This window comes from Panthera pardus, unplaced genomic scaffold, assembly GCF_024362965.1.
Source record: "Panthera pardus isolate Hobbes unplaced genomic scaffold, ASM2436296v1 HiC_scaffold_11, whole genome shotgun sequence".
In the NCBI taxonomy this organism is placed as follows: domain Eukaryota; kingdom Metazoa; phylum Chordata; class Mammalia; order Carnivora; family Felidae; genus Panthera; species Panthera pardus.
Genome location: NW_026526666.1, coordinates 41,736,998 through 41,757,207, shown reverse-complemented (window position 1 = coordinate 41,757,207; position 20,210 = coordinate 41,736,998). Strand labels below are relative to the sequence as shown.

The following is a 20,210-nucleotide window of genomic DNA, read 5'->3' as shown; positions in this document are numbered from 1 at the left end:
CCCCCGTTCATGCTCTGTCTCTCTCTGTCCCCAAAATAAATAAACGTAAAAAAAAAAAAAAAAAAAATTTTTTTAAAAATAAATAAATAAATAAAAAAAATTGGGGCTCCTGGGTGGCTCAGTTGACTAAGTGTCGACTCTTGGTTTCAGTTTAGGTCATGATCTCACGGTTTGTGAGTTCAAGCCCTGCATCAGGCTTCATGCTCTCAGTGTGGAGCCTGCTTGGGATTCTCTGTCTCCCCCCACTCCTCTCTCTCTCAAAAATAAATAATTTAATTAATTGAAAAAAGTAAGAGTTACAATTACGGGAAATAGTTTACTCTTCTATCTTAAAGTTCGTACCAGTGTTCAGAGGTAACAATGAAAATATCGGTTAATGGGAAAGAATTAACAATAGCCTCTTACATTTATATAGTACTTTCAGGGTTTACAGGCATTTCCCATACATTATTTCTTTTTCATCATCATGTCGGCTCTGAGTGGTACAGAGAACAAGTAGTATTATCCCTTATTTTACAGAAAAAGAAAATGAGACCCAGGAAAGGTTTAAGCATTTGTACAAGGTCCTTTTTCCAGTGGATGTGGAACTAGCACTGGGAGTCAGGCCTTCTGACTACTAATTCAACGCTTGTTACAATATTAGTAGCTATTTAGATTAATACACTTTTGGTCTGTTAAGTACCAATCTGTTTTGTGTTCATTTTCCAGAATCAAGTTCTTTTCTTTCTCAAAGACATTTTTGACTTCGAGAAGGTGCGCTATTCCAGTATAGAGACTTTGGCCGAAGACCTCATGCAGTTACTTATTCGCCGCACTGAACTCTTACTGGCCTATCTTGGGGCTGATGCACTGAGGCATACAAGTAGTTGTATAAGTAGTCATGGTCATGTTATGTCCAGTGGCCTGTTGGAAGCCAAAGTACAATAAGTACCATAAAAACCATACAACTTGAGTGTGCTATGAAATATTTAAGGTAACTATTGATTTTGTAACACACGTTATAAAGAATTGGGGGATATGGACTCAGGGAGAGAAAAGAAAATCTAGGAAAGAAAGAGTGATCCTACTATATTTACACAGAAGTTCTGTCATTGAATCCCTGTGTACTGTACCCAAAATGATGTTTTCTAGTCTTTAGGTAATAATTCAAGTGTGGTGAAATGTTGTATATTTTACAGAAATACTGCTTGAATTGAAACCAGTATTTGGGAGTTAATTGATATGTCGTCTTGAAGCTGTCTGCAATGTCCAGTATCATTTTCAAAAGCTCTGTTTTTATGCTTTGCACCTTGAAAATATACACTTTAGCCAAGACCTTTGTGGCCCACATACGTAAGAATATATTACTCCTTGTGTCAACAAGTTTAACTTTGCCTGAAAATGTATTTTTCATTGTAAAGTTATTCATTGTTTAATCAAGTTTGGGCAGTAGTGGTGTTTAATATGTACTGCTTACATTATTGCTTGTGCATTCGCTTATGTTTGAATCAAAGAAATTGTCATGGCTATCTCATAAAACACTTAAATGAATTGACACTGAGAAGTTTACATTAGATTTACTGCAGTTTCCAAAATATATTATTGTTGGGCCTATAAGTTAGAATAGAGACTGAAGAAATTTCTTTTATCTTTTTATAGGTTAGAGCATTTTCCTTTGAATGAATATTGATTAAAAAGATAACATTTATTAACTGTGAGAGGTAATTAAGATTTTTTGTGTGTGTAGTTTTGAGACTATCTCCCAGTGAATATCTGAAGGTATTAATCTGGATACAGTAAAATAATTTCTCCTTTCTCCTTCTACATAACGTAGCATACTGGGGGTTTGTCATATTATGCCCCTATTTTTAAAATATTCATACTTTGAATCTTAGTGAGGTCTTAAAGGTTTTTTTCCCCCTGAGTTGAACAAAATATTTTTTAATGGCATGGAAGTATATTTCATGTCCTTTATGATAACTAGATGAACAAATGGCTTGTTCATATGAGGGGTTCTTCAGGGTATATTAGATACATTCAGAGCTGTATTAATTTTGTGTCTAAATCATATACCACTTATTTAAAGTGGCTCACTCAGCAAATCAATGGATTGGGATTCATTGATTATGCTCCTGAGATGGGCTTTATTTATTTTAGGAGTGAGTTACCCAGAAAGATCTAAAGTATATTTTTTAAAAATGAATTTTTAGATTAAAGTGCCTAGTTTCTGATTAATGAGTAGAAAATGAAAAGTGAGGAGGAAAGCATAATCTTTTAAGGTTTTAAATTTACATATGTGCCATATTTATGTAATATTGGTTATGAAATATGAGTTTCAGAATCTTTATGCTGTTTTCATGTTACTGTGTTCCATAATATGTGGGTTAGAGCGTTAAACAGTATGAAATATTGCTCTGATATTCAGCTCCTGACCTTTCTTACATGTATTTGTAATTTAACAATTGGCTATTCATAACTTTTATTATTGATGGAGGAATATCATTAGAAGTATCAAAACTAAAAATTCCATTATGTGTTGTTTTATTTTTTAATTCATCTCTTGTATTTTTAGTTTCTTGTTGAGGTACCCCTGGCCTCGAATGATTCACACACACACGTGTATACACACACACACACACACACACACACACACTCCCATCATTGTGTAGACAGGACAATTATTGCTTATATTAATCTTCCTGTTTACGGGGGGAGGGGGAGGCTAACTGTTCTAAGCTGTGATGTTACAAACAAAGCTAGAAGTAAACTTAATTACTTTTTTAGTTGAGGAAGATATTATTTTAAACCTATTTTGAAGAATTGCACTATTTAATAATGCTGCTATTACATAAGATGACTCTGGGGAATTTATTTCATCAGATAAGATGAATAGCTTTCCAGAAGGTGTTTTATCTTCTCTTTTACTTTTCACCTTAAAAAAAAAAAAAAAAAAAAAAAAAAAAGCCACCCATATTCAAGAGGTTGGTTTCTCAAAATCAGTGAGTTTGATTAGTTTCTGGTCAGCTGTGTAGCTACTATTTTAGCAAAATGCTTCTTTGTGGCCTTTGATGAAAGAGACAAGAGTGACCAAGTAGAACTTCAGGGTAGTAAGTATAGGAAAAACCTCTCTATTGTAAGGGAAGAAACTTGAACTTTTTAAAAGAAACATCTCTCAAAAACAGTTTCTGACCACAGAAGAGTGCTTAACACATATGTACCAGTTTCAGTTTGCCTTGATATAGGGGTAAACAGCTAAAACAATGTTGTAATAATAAAAAAGGATTAAACTAGTCTAGAGCCTCTTAGGAAGGAACCCTGTTTGACACTTAACATTGCCATCATGAGTCCTACTAACATCCACTCCCCTGTGTATGTGATAAGAGGGCCTTGAAATCATCCTGAGAAAATGGCTTTTTCTTCCTGTTTTCTGGAAGAAAAAAGATCAGTCAGTGTTCAGGTGATTTATATTTGCTAACTTTTTTTCTATTTTGGTTTCTCTATGTTTTTGTTCAACTAAAAGTCTAGTTACTTCTTCTCGAAGGCTTACAATACATTTATTAAATATCAAACTGACATTACTTTTTTATTTAAAAGAAGCCAAGTTTTTCATCCTGTTACAGTCCGCTTCAAAAAACTTTCTCTCAGAAAAAAGTACTGTTTATTTGCATCCCTTTATTTTGATTCTATTGTTAAATTATCTGACTTTATAAAAAAAATATTTACAAACTGTCTCTTGCCTTAAGATGTAACATGTTCACACCTGAAACTAATGCAACATTGTGTGTCAACTATGTTTCAATTAAAAAAAAAAGAGGTCACGTTTTCTACTTAAATGATTACCTAAAGAGTGATTATTTGCATCACAAAAGAATTAGTTTATTATCCTTTTAAACATTGAAATAGGAATGCCAAAGTAACATTTAATATACTTCTCTGTGACCTTTCATAATCAGAAATTTCTAATTATGTTCATGACATAATTTGCTTTTATTTTAATATGAACACATATAGGAAATTATTTGGAGTATATCTTTCAAAGTAATTATAAGAATGAGGCTGAATTCAAATCTTTTGTTTTTTGCTTGGATTAATCATATTTAGAAATTTCTCTGGGACTCAAGAATTTATATAATCTATGATTAATGGAAATAGGGGCATTCTTTCTTTGTTCCTAATGATTCTATTGTGTTATTGTTTTGCTTAGTTTGAGAACAACCATGTATTATCTTTACTTGGCTGATACTAGTAAATGTGTCTATTTCCTAAATGTAAGGACTGTACTTACTAATTTATGTAAAAGTGAAACACTACTGTAGCAGAAAAAAATTGTACCGGCTCTTTAGCCAAAATAAGCTCTGTAACATGGATGTATTTCTACTACTGCCAAATAAAAAACTGACGGTACATCTTACTGAGGTATCGACTATTTTATATAATGCTTCTATACTTTTGCAAGATCATACTTGTCTCATCAGACCCTGACATATAGGAACTTTCAGTCTCGGCAAGATCACATTCACAGGCACAGGGAACACAGACACGGCAGAACTGTTGGAATCAAGTGCCAAAGTAGATGTTTTCTTTATGGACTGAGTGGGAGAAAAGACAGTTTTCTGATGAGTGAAGCCAAAGTACTTGAGTTGGGATTTGTTGTTGTTGTTGTTGTTGTTGTTGTTGTTGTTTGAGAGAGCATGAGTACAATTGGGGGGAGGGGCAGAGAGAGAGAATCTTAAGCAGGCTCAACGCCCAGCAAGAGTTCAATATGGGATCATGACTCAAGCAGAAATCAGGAGTTGGATGCTTAACTTACTGAGCCACCCAGGTGCCCCACAAGTACTTGTGTTTCAGTTAACAAAGTGTTTTGATTGGCAATCCTGTCAAACAATATAAATTTATCTGAATGATGTTTGTGCATCTGTCTCTATTCAGACATCCCATTTCCCACCACTTCCTCATCAGAGTTCAGATACAGTCAGTCAAGGAGGGGGTTGTTGCCTGGACACCGCTGGAAGCACCAGGCGGCAAAGAACGGTTTATCTGGACATAAACAGCACCTGCCTTACAAGTGCGAGGTCACTCTCTTCCCAGCGAGGAAATGGGGCTGGGATCTGGGGCAGCATCTCTGTCTCCGCCTCTGTTTTCTTTGTCATCCGGCACTCTCCTTGCCATCCTCAATCCCGCTGCCTGAATTTATGTTTTGTATTTTAAACATCACTGAATTTGGGGGCGTCTGGCTGGCTCAGTTTGAAGGGCACGCAATTCTTGATCTCAGGGCCGTGAGTTCAAGCCCCACACTGGGTGTAGAGATTACGTAAGTAAACAAATAAAAATAAAAAATTTAAACATCTCTGAAATTTTAGGTTTGTTTAGAATACGTCTGTGCAAGCATGTCAGTGTCTTGTTACGTTATTTGTAGGGTTTTGCTGGAAATCTTTATTAACTCATTTGGTTTTACCCACTGTCTTCCCTACTGTTCTTATGCTACTTTTGACTTTTATTACAAAGTGTTTCTTTTTATACTCTGTATTCTGTAGTACTTTATCCTGCCACGTCTTCTCCTTTAATCTCTCCCTCTCCTCATGCTGATATCTTTGATCAGGCTGCACAGCTTTCTTGTCTGCTGAGGTGGTGTTGTTTTTTACCCCTGCCTCTGAACAGTGAAAACCTTTAAGTAACCTTCATCATTTGGGCAGGGAAGGACTGAATTCCAATATAGAAGAAAAAAGCAAACCTTCTTTGACACCTTATTCTTTGCTTAAAAGCCATAGCAAAGTAACTGGTACATCAAATATCACCTCAACGTTTTGCTTTTAACTGTCTCTTATGTGTGTCACAAAAGCCTTTCACAAAGTACATTTATATATAGGAGATTACAGAACTTTTATGATTTGCTATGTTTGAAGTAATACCATAATACTTGACTATAGAGGAGCACTTTGACCTTTGCAAGCACTTGAAATATATGACTTCCAGAACTTTGTTGATTTTTTAAAAATTTATTTATTTAACAGCACTGGGAGAAAATAGGCCCACAGACTTTAAAAAGGACTGGATCTTTAATGTGGTTAGGAGATGGCTAATTTAAAAAAGTAGGGGAGTGCCTGGGTAACTCCGTTGAGCATCCAACTCTTGATTTCGGCTTAGGTCATGATCCCAAGGTCATGGGATCAAGCCCTGCATTGAGCTCCACACTGAGTGTGGAGCCTGCTTAAAAGTCTTTCTTTCTCTCTCTCTCCGTCTCTCTCTCTCTCTCTCTCTGTCTCTCTTTTTTAAAAAAAAGTAGGTTAGAGGCACCTGGGTGGCTCAGTCGGTTAAGTGTCTGACTTCGGCTCAGGTCATGATCTCGCAGTTTGTGAGTTCAAGCCCCGCATTGGGCTCTGTGCTGACAGCTTTAGAGCTTGGAGCCTGCTTCAGATTCAGTGTCTTCCTCTCTCCCTGCCCCTCCCCAACTTGTGCTCTGTCTCTCTCCTTCAAAAATCAAAAAAAAAAAAAAAAAAAAAAAAGTTAGGGGAGCCTGGGTGGCTCAGTTGGTGAAGCATCCGACTTTGGTTTCAGCTCAGGTCATGATCTCACAATTTGTGAGTTTGAGCCCCACATGGGCCTCTGAGCTGACAGTGCAGAGCCTGTTTGGGAGTCTCTCAAAATAAACTTAAAAAAAAAAGTAGTTTAAAGCAGGTGTGTTTGTTATCTACTGCTGCGTAACAAATTATCTCAGAATTTAGCAGCTTGAAACAATAAACATTATCTCACAGTTTCTGAGGGTTAGGAATCCAGGAATGGCTGTTTCTGGTGGTTCTGGCTTATCGTGTCTCCTGAGATTGCAGCCATTTGAAGGTTTGAGCCGGACTGGAAGATTTGCCGTCAAGATTTGCTTACTTATATGGCTGTCGTTAAGTGGTATTAGGTTCTTGCCATGTGGGCCTCTTGGCTGCATAAGTGTCTTTAAATTTTTTTTTTTTAACATTTATTTATTTTTTGAGACAGAGAGAGACAGAGCATGAACGGGGGAGGGGCAGAGAGAGAGGGAGACACAGAATCAGAAGCAGGCTCCAGGCTCTGAGCCATCAGCCCAGAGCCCGACGCAGGGCTCGAACTCACGGACCGCGAGATCGTGACCCGGGCTGAAGTCGGACGCTTAACCGACTGAGCCACCCAGGCGCCCCTACATAAGTGTCTTTAAAACTATTGCTGGCATCTTCCAGAGTGAGCAATTCAAGCGGTATCAAGACAAAAGACACAGTATCTTTGATAACCTAGACTTGGCAGTGGCACACCATCACTTGTGCTGTGTTCTATTGATCACCCGGGCCAACTGTGACAACCGTGACACAATACGGAAGGGCATTACACAAGGGTGTGAACATTAAAAGGCAGGATCATTTGGGGTCATCTTAGTGGCTGGATACCATCACAGGGAATCATAATACATTATATATAGTTAAGGTAGATACTTTAAATGAATAAATATATATTCTTTGGGCAATAATTTGATGTAGGGTCAAGGCCTTCACTACGAGTATGGATCTGTTTGGTATTCTGAGGTACCTTTGTTGTATAAACTATCCATCTAAATCATCATCTGGGATTTCCAGTTTCCCTTTTGAAGGAGAAAAAACTTACATGGGAAGCAATGAATGCCAAATCCACCTGGTTTTCCTAATTTTGTAGCCACTTTTATACTTTGCCTTACCCCCACCTAGCTTAATGGTAATTTTTATAATCTATTTGCCTTTATCAAGTCTTCAAAGCTTTCATCCTAGCTTTTGTAAAAACATTACTTACTTTGCTTTCACATTTATTCCTTTTTGTAATTTTATGTCATTTCAATAATGTGCAACTGATATAATCAAGTTTGAGAATAAACCCAAGTGATTCATGATAGGTATATGAGGTATGTTTATTAAAAAATGGCAAATCCTAGATTTCAGATAGTCTTTTTTTTCTTTTTATTTATGTACTTATTTATTTTGCAAGAGAGAGAGACTGTGTGTGTGAGTGGGGAAGGGACAGAGAGAGAGAGAATCCCAAGCAGGCTCTGGGCCATCAGTGCAGAGCCCAGTGAGGGGCTCGTCTCATGAACTGAGATCATGACCTGAGCCAGAATCCAGAGTTGGACACGTAACTGACCGAGCCACCCAGGCACCCCTCAAATAGTCTTAAGTTTAGCATGTCCAAAACTGAGCTCCTGACCACAGCGGCTTAAACCGCCTCTTGCCAGCACTTGACAACTGACAACTCCATTCTTCCAGTTCCTCAGGCCAAAAACTTTGTCCTCACACTTCATGTTGTATCTTGTGCCAAAATCTACTGGTTCTACATTTTTTAAAATGTACCAAGAAAAAAAAAAAAGTGCCAAGCACTTCTGTCTTCACAGGTGTCACCATGGTCCCAACTCCTGTTACCTGTCATCTGGTTATTTTGGACACCTTGTAATTGGTCTCCGGTCTCATCTAGTGTATTTGTAGCATATCAGCCAGAGTGAACATGTTAAAAATATGTCAGATCATGTCACTACTTTGTTCACAATCTGCCATGGCCAGCCATCTTAAAGGCCAAAGTCCTTACAATGTTAGACAAAAGGCTCCGCTGTGTCCTGACCTCGTCTACTTCCTCTTTTCACCCTATGCCACTCAGCTTCACCCACACAAGCCTCCTTGCTCTTTCTAGAACATGTCAGGATCTTTCTTCTCTGGACCCCTTTTGTACAATGTTTGGGGCACCTGGATTGCTCAGTTGGTTGAACGACAAACTCTTGATTTTGGCTCAGGTTATGATCTCACGATTTGTGAGATCGAGCCCCGCAACGGGCTCTGTACTGACAGAGCAGAGTTTTTTGGAGATTCTCTCTCTCTCCCCTGCCCCCCCTTTCTCTGAAAATAAACAAATAAAATTAAAATTAAGAGGTGTAAGCTATTCATTCCTCAATTAGAGAAACACTCTAAATTGGTAATTGAAACAGCTATTTAAACTTAATCTAGACAGGTGGCCTAGATGGTCCAGTTCGCCCCCTTGCTCCCTTCAGTACCATTACCTCAACCTTCTTTAGTTCATGAAACTTTCCATGGTCATTCTGGCTGCAGGACCTTTGCACAAGCTGATCTCTCTGCATGACATCCTCTTTCCCCACTCCCCACTTACCTAACTTCAACATATGCTCCTGCTGTCCACTTAAATGCTGCTTTCTCAGAGAAGCCTTCCCTTCACTCCCAACCTGTGTCAGTGTTCCCTATTATGAACTCTCATTCCACCCCTTTCCTCCTGAAACTTTCCAACTTATAAGTATGCATTTATTTTTATGATTTAAAGAAGTGAGTACAAGCTCTCTTAACTGATAATCCATTTGCTGGGCTCACCTCATTAAACAAAGTGCTTCATTCTTCCTACAAAACTCTAATAGGGGGACACCTGGGTGGCTCAGTTGGTTAAGCATCCAACTCTTGGTTTCAGCTTAGGTCACGATCTCATGGTTTGTGGGTTTGAGTCCCGAGTTGGGCTCTGTGCTGGCAGCACACAGCCTGCTTGGAATTCTCTGTCTCTCTCCTTCTTTGCCCCTCTCTCACTCGCTCTGTCTTGGTCTCTTTAAAAAAAAAAAGAAAACCCTCTAGTAGGTATCCAAGGCATGGGAGGCCTTCTTCTCCCTTCACCAATTCATTATTCATTCTTTCATTCAACAAATATGCAGTTCTAGATACTGAGGATGTAGCAGTTGACAAAATAAATAAAAAGCCCTGCCATCATGATCAGACATTCTAGTGGAAGAAGGCAGACAATAAACATTGTACTTAGCAATATGCAATATGGATAAAACCACAGCAGGAAAGGAGGGAATGCTGTGAATGGGGTGAGTGGATATCGTATTTTTATTTCATTTTTGTTGTTGTTGTTTTAGAGAGAGCACACACGTGCGCATGAGCAGGAGAGGGAAAGGCAGAGGGAGAGAGGATCTTAGGCTCTGTGCTGCCTCAGCTTACGCCTTTTATTTTATTTTTTAACATTTATTGATTTTTGGGAGAGTGTGCAGGCATGCAAGCAGGAAAGGGGCAGAGATGGATGGGGGGGTTGGGCGACCCAGGATCCAAAGCAGGCTCGAAGCTGACAGCAGAGAGCCAGATGTGAGGCTCGAACTCACCAACTGTAAAATCATGATCTAAGCCAAAGTCCACTGCATAACGGACTGAGCCACCCAGGCGCGCCCCCCCCCCCCCCCCCCCCCAGCTTACACCTCTTAAAAGAATTTCCATCATGGTGCACCTGGGTGGCTCAGTCAGTTAAGTCACTTTCGGTTTTGGCTCAGGCATGATCTCACAGTTCATGAGTTTGAGCCTCGCCTCGGGTTCTGCACTGACAGTGTGGATCCTGCTTGGGATTCTCTCTCTCTCTGCCCCTTCCTTCCCCCACCCCCACACTGTAGCATGAACACTCTCTCAAAATAAATACATAAACTTAAAAAAATAAATCTCCATCCTGAGTGTATGGTGATGGGGTGGAGAAGAAAAGCTACAGCTGGGAGTAGAAAGCCTTTTCAATATCCCTGAAAATATAACCTGAGCACCACTGTCTGTCCAGAGCTGGAAGTTGGAAGTGTTTGTCCCTGCTGTATCTCTGTGGATGCTACTTCAATAAAGTTTTTATATTTTTCTTTTTTTCGTTCTCTCTCTTTCTTCTATCTTTTATTATTTATTTTGTGCATGCAGTGAAAAACTGAAGATCTCCCAAACCAGAAACCCCCCCTTCGTGGGTTGTCTGATGGGTTTAACTGACAGGCTGGTTGAAAAGGCGTGTGGGTGCCAATATTCTCAGGTGCCTTTAGTTTAAAAAGACCAGAGATGATTTGCTTTTAACTAGGGAAAGGTGGTCGATTATATAAGTATTATTCGCTTTTAGTTGTGTGTGTGTGTTTTAAACCTCTTCTTCTCCCTCCCCCTTCTCCTTCCACTTTTCTCTATCACCACTCTCTTTGGAGTTCAAGACGAAAGCCAAGAAAAAAGACAGCCACAGCCAGACGAAGTGGTCCCCGGACTGCTGCCCTGTGGTCTCAGCAACAAAGGAAAAATTGGTCAAAAGTCATGCTTTCGTTGAAGACAAGGTGGTGGCTCGGCGTGCGGGTTAGAAACCAGGACTGCAAGAGCCGCTGAGAGAAGTGAGCCCCAGGGCCAACAGGCTGTGGGTAGTGGGGAGCCGGCTCCAGCCTGTCTGTGAATCCCATTCCAACATCACTCCTTACCCACCGGGGAGGCCGCCCTCCCGTGTCCGGTCCCTGCCGGGAGGTGGAGGCCAGACCCCCGGTGAGAGGCTCGGCGACCCAGACTCGGGCGACCGGCAGGTTCTGGCGGAAAGTTGGCAGCCGCCGCCCCTCTCCAGTCTCCCTCCTCGACACTCCACCCCCCTCCGGGCGCTACGGCGGAGGTGGGGGTTGGGGGAACTGGCCTGGTGTTCTGGAACAGCTGCAGCCGGCGCTGGGCCCGCCTGGAATGCGGGAACAGGCTGCGCACCAGGACTTTTATGGAAACTTGCTGCTGGAGGCGGCGGCGGCGGCCAGAGGGCTCCCAGCGGCCGGAGCGGCGGCGGCAGCGGCCGGAGCGCCCAGACCTCTACCCGCACCCAGGCGCAGGACGCGCACAGCCTCTCCGCGCGCGAGGAGGACACTCGCTGCTCGTCGGCTCCGGGCGGGTGAGAGCAGTCGGGGAACGTGGGGCGGGGGCGGCGGACACGGAGGTGTCGGGTCCCCCGCAGGGGCGGGGGCTGCGGGAAGACGCGCCCCGCCGCCGAGCTGAGCCGCAGCCCCCTGAGCGCGCCGGGCTGCGGCCAGCTGTGGCTGCGCGCCCGGCCCGGCCCGAGGGAGCCGCGTCCTGCGGACTCGGCGGGGTGCCGGCCCGGGTCTGCGCCTCTGGCGGCGCGAGCCGGCCTTGGGCTCTGGCGGCGGTTTCCTCGGCCCGCTCCCCTGCTTTCAGCTCCGCCCGTGCCCTGTCGGCACGGAACTCGGGTGCTCGGGTGCCTTCCCTACTCCTGCAGGGAACGGCCCTCCGCGAGCGCAGTGGGTGCCAGTCCCCTCGCTCTCCCCTCGGGGTCCAAGCAGGCTCCAAGTTCAGTGGCGTCCCCCCCACCCACCACGTGCCCCCGGAGCGGTCTCCGTCGCCGCCAGCGATGCCTGCTGTTTTTAAGAGAAATCCTTTCTGGTGCGTCCCTGCGGAGCTTGGGGAGTAATATGTGATTTAGCAGCCCGTCAGCTACCCCCTCCCTCCAAAGTATTTTCTGGAAGCTATTTTGTCCGAGGTGGGATGTTGGGGTTGCGCAACTACAGTGGGAAGTTGGAGTGGAGTGCATAATGTGGTCACCTCCGTAGACCTCCCTTGTCCTCTCTTTTTTGAAAACGCCACGCCGTTCCAACTGTTTGTCAACTGTGAAACGCTCTACAGTGCTAAAAATTTACTGGCATTTGTAAAGAAAAAAAACGAAGTTGAGAGGTTATGATTATCGCAGTGGCTTCGAGACCTTCATTTTATATTTATTTGAGGACCATAACGCGAAACAAAGAGAGCTGGGGGGAGGGTGCGGTGGAGAGCGAGCGAGAACAAGGTAAAAATAGCCTAAGGGTATGTCCTAACAAAATGTCTGTCCTTGGGAAAGAGGCAGGTAGAGAAAATGAAGTAAGCCATGAGAAATAGTTCCATGAGCAAAGCCATGGGAGCATCATTCATCAGGTAAATTTTGTTCATGAATTTGTGTAGCGGGCCCATTGGCCTGCGAGTCACAGCATAACTATGTGTTGGGTAGTACGATTAGTAAACCTGAGTATTTACGCCATTTTAGTCACACGTCATTAAGTGAACCACATTATTCCTTCCCCCCCCCCCCTTACAGGTTGGATTACTGCCATAAGAAAACTCAAAATACACTAAATCTTTGAAATTCTTCTGAGTTTTGAGGTGTGCCAAGGTGGAAAATGTGTAATTAATCAAACTGAGGGACAGTTGTTTTTTTGAGATATGTTTAGTATAAATGAACTTTGATTATTTAATACAACTAGTTATGATTCTTCCTCACAGCTATTAGTCCTCTATTTTTGAAGATCTTTTATACTTTGGAATAATTTAAAGAAAAATGTGGGAAATTGTGTGTTTTATCTACAACTCCCTTAAGGAGCCCTAAGCAAAAACTACAACAAAATTTTTTTTACTCCGGTTTCCCTCAAATTGGCAAAATTCGGTTTTAATGGAAGATTCACACTTCTAAATCCCTTTTCAGCTGAATGTAGTGAAGAGCCATTTTTCTTGTTCACCTTCAATGGAATCTGTGCTATTTTTGAAAATTTGATATGTAAGACTGATCATTGTCAAAATGTGTGTCATCTCGAGATGACTATATTTAGCATCAACAAAGGAATGCGTTATCTAGGCTTTTGAACAGTACTTTTCCCCTGAAATTACACTTGAAGTATTTAGGTTAGGGTTCCATTTGTGAACAGAATGAAAACTGAGTATGTATATTTGGAAGAGATTAATTGGGGATTTAGATTGCTTCGAACCCGAGTGACCTGAAATGACATACTTCTTCGTTTAGGAAAAAAGGATAAAACTTACCGTTGTCTTCAAAACACCCCAAAGGCAAATAAAAGTATTGTTTAAATAAAAGCACATGCCTCTGAGAAGGAAAACAATGAAGTAAATGTAGAAAAGTATGTAATAGGTGGGCAGATGTCTAAACATTTTTATGGGAGAGAGGACACAGTATATTTTAGTACGTGAGGCATACACACACACAAAATATCTTGGTAGCTGTTTTATAATTTAGAGGGAAAATGACCTACAGCATTCTTAACAATTTCACATAGTTTTGTTCTTAATCAGTTTGTGGTCTATATCACCTGTGTAGGTTTTTTCATGTTCTCTTCTGGTTTTATAATTGGAAAATTACATATTATTTATATACACTTGGAATTGTTATAATTTCTTTTTCTATTTAAGTATTCAGTGAATAGTTTGGCTGGACTTAACCATAGTGTAGACTTTCTACACTCTGTGATGAGTGGATTCTTACCCTGAAATCCAACTTATTTAACTTCTAGTAAAATTTGTGGGTTTTTTGTTCTAAACTTAATATAACCATATTTATGGTTAAAAATTATCAAGAATGGAGGGGTACCCGGGTGGCTCAGTATGTTAAGCCTCCGACTTCGGCTCAGGTCATGATCTCACCGTTGGTGGGTTCGAACCCCACATCGGGCTTTGCTCTGACAGCACGGAGCCTGCTTTGGATTCTCTGTCTCCCCCTGTCTGTGCCCCTCTCCCACTCGTTCTCTGTCAAAAATAATTTGACGTTAAAAAATATCAAGAATAGAAAAGGGGACCTTCAAAATGTGACACATGTATTGTTAGCATTTTGATGTATTTCCTTTTTCTATCAGTAGCGTTTTTTTTTTCTCCCTGCCCCTCCTTTTTTTTTTTTTTTTTCTTGTCATCTCCTCCCTTTTGCTGTCAGATTAGAAGACAGATTAGAGCTCCCTGGGCCACGTTTTGAGGTTGGTGAAATTTGACTTCCACCTTCCTTTCTGTGCCTCTTTCTTGTCCTTTCCTCCCCTTTGACTGGGCCTCCGCCTTTCAGGCCAAACTAGGCCTCCCTTTGTCTCTCCATTTTCTTAGTGCTGCCTGTTCATTTAGATCAGGGGCCACAAATTGGCAGCCAGAAGCCACTTACAGCCACAAACAGGCTTAAAAAATAAAACCTGGATTTCCAGCCTCTCTTGAAAAATTGGAGGATGTTGGCAAAACTGGGTCCTTTCTGCACCGCAACAATACCCTGGGACAAGTAGTTGCTTCCCCCTCAGGGTACACAGGCTCCTTTTGACATTGTCTCCTCCATTCCCTGTTGTTTTACAACCAGTCCTCATTCACTTACATTAACTGTCAATTAACACTACAAAACATTGACTTCCACTACTTTTACATTGCCTGACCCTAGACGCTTGAGTATGCTTGAGTCTTCTGATCTAAGTATGAGGGCAAGTCTGAAGCTATGATATGATGGGAAGTCTGGACCTGGCATTAGGAATCCGGACTTTAAGTGTAGACATATTTTGGTTAGCAATCCTTCTCTTAAATAATGTGATCATAGGAATGAGAAGAACAGGTTAACATTCACTGACACTAATTGCTAGCATCAATTTGAGCTGGAAGGGGCCATGTATTGATAGCTAAAATGAGTAAAAAGATTTTAAGTGGTGGGATTTCAGAAAGCATAGGGTAGGTATTTCTGGGAACTCTTAAATAATCCTAATCCTTTCCCCTCCTGGAAATGTTTAGGAGAGTTTTTTTGACCCCTAGAGATTGGCCATAAAGGGGAGTTAACTACTGTTCCTCTTCTGTCTTTCCGCCCTCCCCTTCTTTGTAGGCAGGGCCTGGGGCTGCCCCTTCCCAGCTGTGTCCTTCATTTGAAAGGCCATTTCCACTTGCAGAGAAGGTTAGGAAGCCCATTCTCCTCCAGAGAGTACCACATCCATGTGCTTTGGAAGCCAACTTCTGGTTTTTCATGAGACCTAGTTTAATGTAAATCCAGTCCATTTTACTTCGTTTTCTATTCATTCATGCATGCATTCTTACCAGCAGCCTTCTTTTGGGAGATGTTAATCATAAGTTCTATTTGGGTTGACTTTGGATTAGACAATTTTCCTGTTCTCTCTTTGTCATTCATTCACTCCTCCAAATATGAGTTGAGTTTGTACTGTGTGTCCTAGTTGTATGAGATGCTAAGGATAAAGAATAGAGTAGAGCAGGGGCACCAGGGTGGCTCAGTCGGTTGAATATCTGACTTTGGCTCAGGTCACGATCTCACATTGGTGAGTTTAAGCCCTGTGTTGGGATCTGTGCTGACAGCTCAGAGCCTGGAACCTGCTTCAGATTCTGTGTCTCCCTGTCTGTCTGCCCCTCCCCTGCTCATGCTCTGTCTCTCAAAAATAAATAAACATTAAAAAAAAAAAAAAAGAATAGAGTAGCATTCTTGCTTTTAAGGGTACTCCTAGCACAGTGATTGCCCTCTGAAAACTATCAAATACAGTCATATGAGTGCAAAGTATTATACTTTATTAATACAGAAGAATGTCAAGGCAGGTTGAAAATAAGATTCTTTGTCACTAGTGAGGAATTGTTTATATTGGTAGGAAGAAAAAAATCTATTTCTGACAGATAAAATAGGATCTAATTTAACATTTTTGAATTGTGACAAGGCTTATCACAGGTTTTATAGTATTTTTAAAGTATAAAGTTACCATCTTTACTAAAGAAATGTAATAAAGTTGTATTTTGTAAATGTTTTTTATTTGAGAGAGAGAGAGAGCGTGAGGGCGCACAAGCGAGAGGGGAACAGAGAGAGAGGGAGACAGAGGATCCGAAGTGGGTTCTATGGTCCCAATGAGGGGCTCAAACTCATGAACCATGAGATCATGACCTGAGCCTAAGTCAGATGCTTAACCGACTGAGCCACCCAGGTGCCCCAAGTTATACTGTATTTAAGTATATATTTCTGGTGAAGTGAAAAATGATAAAATTTAGGCTCACATTTTATGAAGCTCAAAACAATGTTGTTGTTTGTTCCAAAGACTGTAAAGGGATAGGTTTTAACCTATGGGATAGTTCCAAAGACTGTAAAGGGATAGGTTTTAACCCTGTTAAAACCTGTAGTATATACCTGTAGTATATAGTTAGGTGTTCTAAAACCTTCTTAAAATTTGAGACAAATAATTTACTTGAGTTTAATGAAATGCAGATTTAAAGCTGTCAGTCGTGACAGTTCTGTTCCTTGAGAAAGGAGATAACACATTAACACAATGTAACCATTATTATAAATGATAGCTAAGATTTAAAATTCTTTTCTTAAGGAGTACCTGGGTGGCTCAGTTGGTTGAGCATCTGACTCTTGGTTTTGGCTCAGGTCATGATCTTGTGGTTCATGGATTTGAGCCCTGGGTCAGCCTCCGCACTGACAGAGCAGAGCCTGCTTGGGATTCTCTCTCTCTTCCTCTCTCCCTGCCCCTCCCCTGCTTGTGTTCTCTCTCTCTCTCTCTCTCTCTGTCTCTGAAAATAAATGAATAAACTTAAAAAAATTATTTTCTTGATTCCTGCATTATTTGCTATGTTGAAATATTTTAATTGAATATCTAAAAAAGTCAAGGAAAATTAATTTAGAAAATATAGAGGTCAAGCATAGATCCAATGAAATTCTAGAATACAAACATTAGCATGAATATTTTTAGATCTGATGTACTTAATATTATATTCTACTATGAGATTTACATATTGTCTCACAGCTTGAGCTTCATACCTTAATACTCAACCTGGAAATTATTTTATAACAGCTCCAAATTATACTCTATTCTTGAAACACATTTTATCAGGCTATTAAGTCATTTTCAAAAGTGTCTTAAAGCCTGTCTCACTAATTGCTGTACCTGTTGATACCAATATTAGTATTACCCATCCAGCATATTATGTATATAAATATATATATGTGTATATATTTATATATATATATATACATATATTTCACATACTTTAAAATTAGATAAAAATGGAGAATGATAAAATAAGTAATCGAGTAACAGTCAAACCTGCAGCTGAACATTTGCAACCTCAGATAAGTCACTGAGTCTCTGTGCCTCTTTTTCCATATGGTAAGTGAAGGGATTGGACTAAACGATCTTTCAATTAGCAATAATTGAACCCTCATTGGCTACGATCCTGCCACTGCACAAAGCTGATCTTTAAAGTCTTTGTATAATGAGCTCTAAAAATCCTGATTCTTTTTTTTTTTTAATACTTATTTTTTTATTTTGAGAGAGAGAGCATGCACACAGGAGTGAGTGCGGGGGGGGGGGGGGGGAGAGAGAGAGAGAGAGAGAGAGAATGAATATCCCAAGCAGGCTCTGTCCATGCTGTCAACAAGGGGCTCGATCACACTCACTGTGAGATCATGGCCTGAGCCAAAATCCAGATTCAGATGCTTAACTCACTGAGCCACCCAGGATTAAAATCCATGTCATTCTGACAGGTAGTAAAACCTATTTAAAACTGAGCTCATTTTCTGACTCCTTAAACATATTTTCAGATTTAATCTCAATGGTAACTCTGTCTACTCATTTTCTCAAACTAGAAACTTTGAGCTAATTCTTCACAGTATTCCTTGCCTCTCCTCTCCCTCTCCAAATCTAACTGGCCAAAGCTCTTGCAGTAGTGGCCCCACTGCAAGGTAAGTTCCCTGGAAGCAGGGACTTTGTCTTTTGGTTCACTTTCATCTCTCACAGCCTAGGACAGTGCCTGGCATATAGTAGGAGCTTAATGAACACGTATTAAATAAGGGCATGAATGGGTCACTATGTCCTGTCAGTTCCACTGCTAAAATGTCTCTTCCAGTTTTTGATTTGTAATGCCCCTGTCTTAATTCAGGTGTTCTCTTGCCGGGACCACTGTATTTGTCCTCTTCCGTGTACCTCAATTTTCTGCATGGCTGTCAGAGTGCTTTTTCTTTCTAGACTATGTATCCAATTCATATTCTTGCTTTAAAACAATCCCTTTCTAGATCCTCATTGCCTATAGGATCAAGTCTAAACTTTCTTAATATGACATTTAGGAATGTTCCCAGTCTGTGCCCCGCCTGTTTTTCTAGTTTCACCATATATTTGCTGGGTAACTTATAGTTCCCCAAATTTGCAACAGGTCATCAGGCAATTGGTGTTTTTGTTCTTGTTGCTTCTTTTGTCTGAATGTGTGAAATCCTATTTATCTTCTCCTATTTCTCTTTCAAGGTCTAAATCAAATGTCACTATCTCTGTGTAATGTTCCTTAGTCCCAAGCCCCTCCTTTATCCCACCATTGTCTTTTCCACAACTTTTCCATGTTTCTACAGCCCTGTGTATATACTGCTATTATAGCACTTAATATGTTGTGCATTAACTAGTTGCGGTCCCATCTATTTCTTCCAACAAAGCTATTTGATTTCAAAGGCTGTTTCATACAGCCTTTGCCAGGCATAGTGTCTAGTATCCCATTGCCAGGCATAATGTCTAGTACAAAGTACGTTTTCCTTCTCACAAAAATACTGTATCGTTAATACAGACCATATATGTCAAATTCGGAGAAAAATGCAACCTTTTTGATAAATCCTATCATAATATGCTATAGGCTATGGTAGTATTGTGATACTCCCTCTGAAACCTATGATGAATACTTAGCTGTCTTCATTTAACATGAATGATTAATATGCTAGACTGGCATCATTAAATCCCTTCATCATCCCAGCCTTCTTTATTATGACCAAGCTCTTGTTGATGAGCTACATGTTTAAACCTTGTCCTTTAGTGTTTTCTCTCTACTCATTCTTGATAACAATTCATCTGGCTTGCCTGAGATCTTTAACACAACAGTGCATCGAGGCTGAATTGTTGTGTTGCTGCTGCCCCCTTAAGGTGGCCAAAGACACTGCATTGCCTGAACAAGCGGAAGAAAAGTCACTTAATTAGATTAGGAAAAGACTGTGAGATTCCCAAAATCCTTTGGTATTCAGGTTACTGAGTATAGGAATTAAGTTATTAAAACAACTTCATTTAGCATTCTAAAACAGTGAGGGGTACTCAGTCCAACTACTCCCTTTGTAGAAAGAACTAACGTGAGTTGATAGAACATTCTTTCCTGTAATTCAGCAAATCTCAGAATGTGGTTTTAGAATTCCTGGGAATATCCAACAGCCTTTAGGGGCCCATAAAGTTCTTCCTTTTTCAATTATGCATCTGTATGAGGCCATATCTTGATTTTTCTTTTTTGAGGCCATATCTTTAATACTTCAATCAAAACAACATGTCACAATAGTTCAAATGCAGAAGAAGGTATGAGAATGTACCTTTTATTAAGTCAGAATTAGAGATGTGCAAAAAATGTAAAACAATGCCACTCTTACTATTTTTATTCTGAAAAATAGTTACTTTCATAAAATGTGTGTGTTGATATGTAATGGGGTTTGTTATTATTTGAAAGGACTCTCTTGGGAAGACTTTGAAGTAACCAGTCAAAAAGAATTGTAAGTTCTTATTTGATGACATTATTAATAAAATTAAGTTACATATATAAATAAAATGTAAGGGTTTTTTTAATGTTTATTTTTGAGAGACAGAGCATGAGGAAGAGAGGGGCAGAACGAGAGGGAGACACAGAATCTGAAGCAGGCTCCCGGCTCTGAGCTGTCAGCAC

The 20,210-nt window shown here is 40.5% G+C and overlaps 2 protein-coding genes across 9 annotated transcripts in view; both read left to right on the top strand.

Annotated features, from left to right (window-relative positions):
• The window catches only part of MIGA1 (mitoguardin 1), a 105,563-nt gene extending 101,173 nt beyond the window's left edge, over nucleotides 1–4,390 (top strand). For all 3 annotated transcript variants that reach the window (XM_019413877.2, XM_019413876.2, XM_053893646.1), the window contains one exon: nucleotides 709–4,390. In XM_019413877.2, coding sequence (XP_019269422.2) covers nucleotides 709–927 — 219 coding nt within the window. In that variant the 3' untranslated portion in view covers nucleotides 928–4,390. The remainder of the gene's footprint in view (nucleotides 1–708) is intronic.
• Nucleotides 4,391–11,398: 7,008 nt separating this feature from the next.
• Nucleotides 11,399–20,210, top strand: part of NEXN (nexilin F-actin binding protein) — a 53,712-nt gene continuing 44,900 nt past the window's right edge. For 3 of the 6 annotated variants that reach the window (XM_019413881.2, XM_019413882.2, XM_019413880.2), the window contains exon 1: nucleotides 11,406–11,649. The gene's annotated coding sequence lies outside the window, so the exon portion shown is untranslated. Of the gene's footprint in view, nucleotides 11,650–20,210 lie in introns of all 6 variants that reach the window. The other 3 variants (XM_019413883.2, XM_019413878.2, XM_019413879.2) reach the window with 3 other exon arrangements.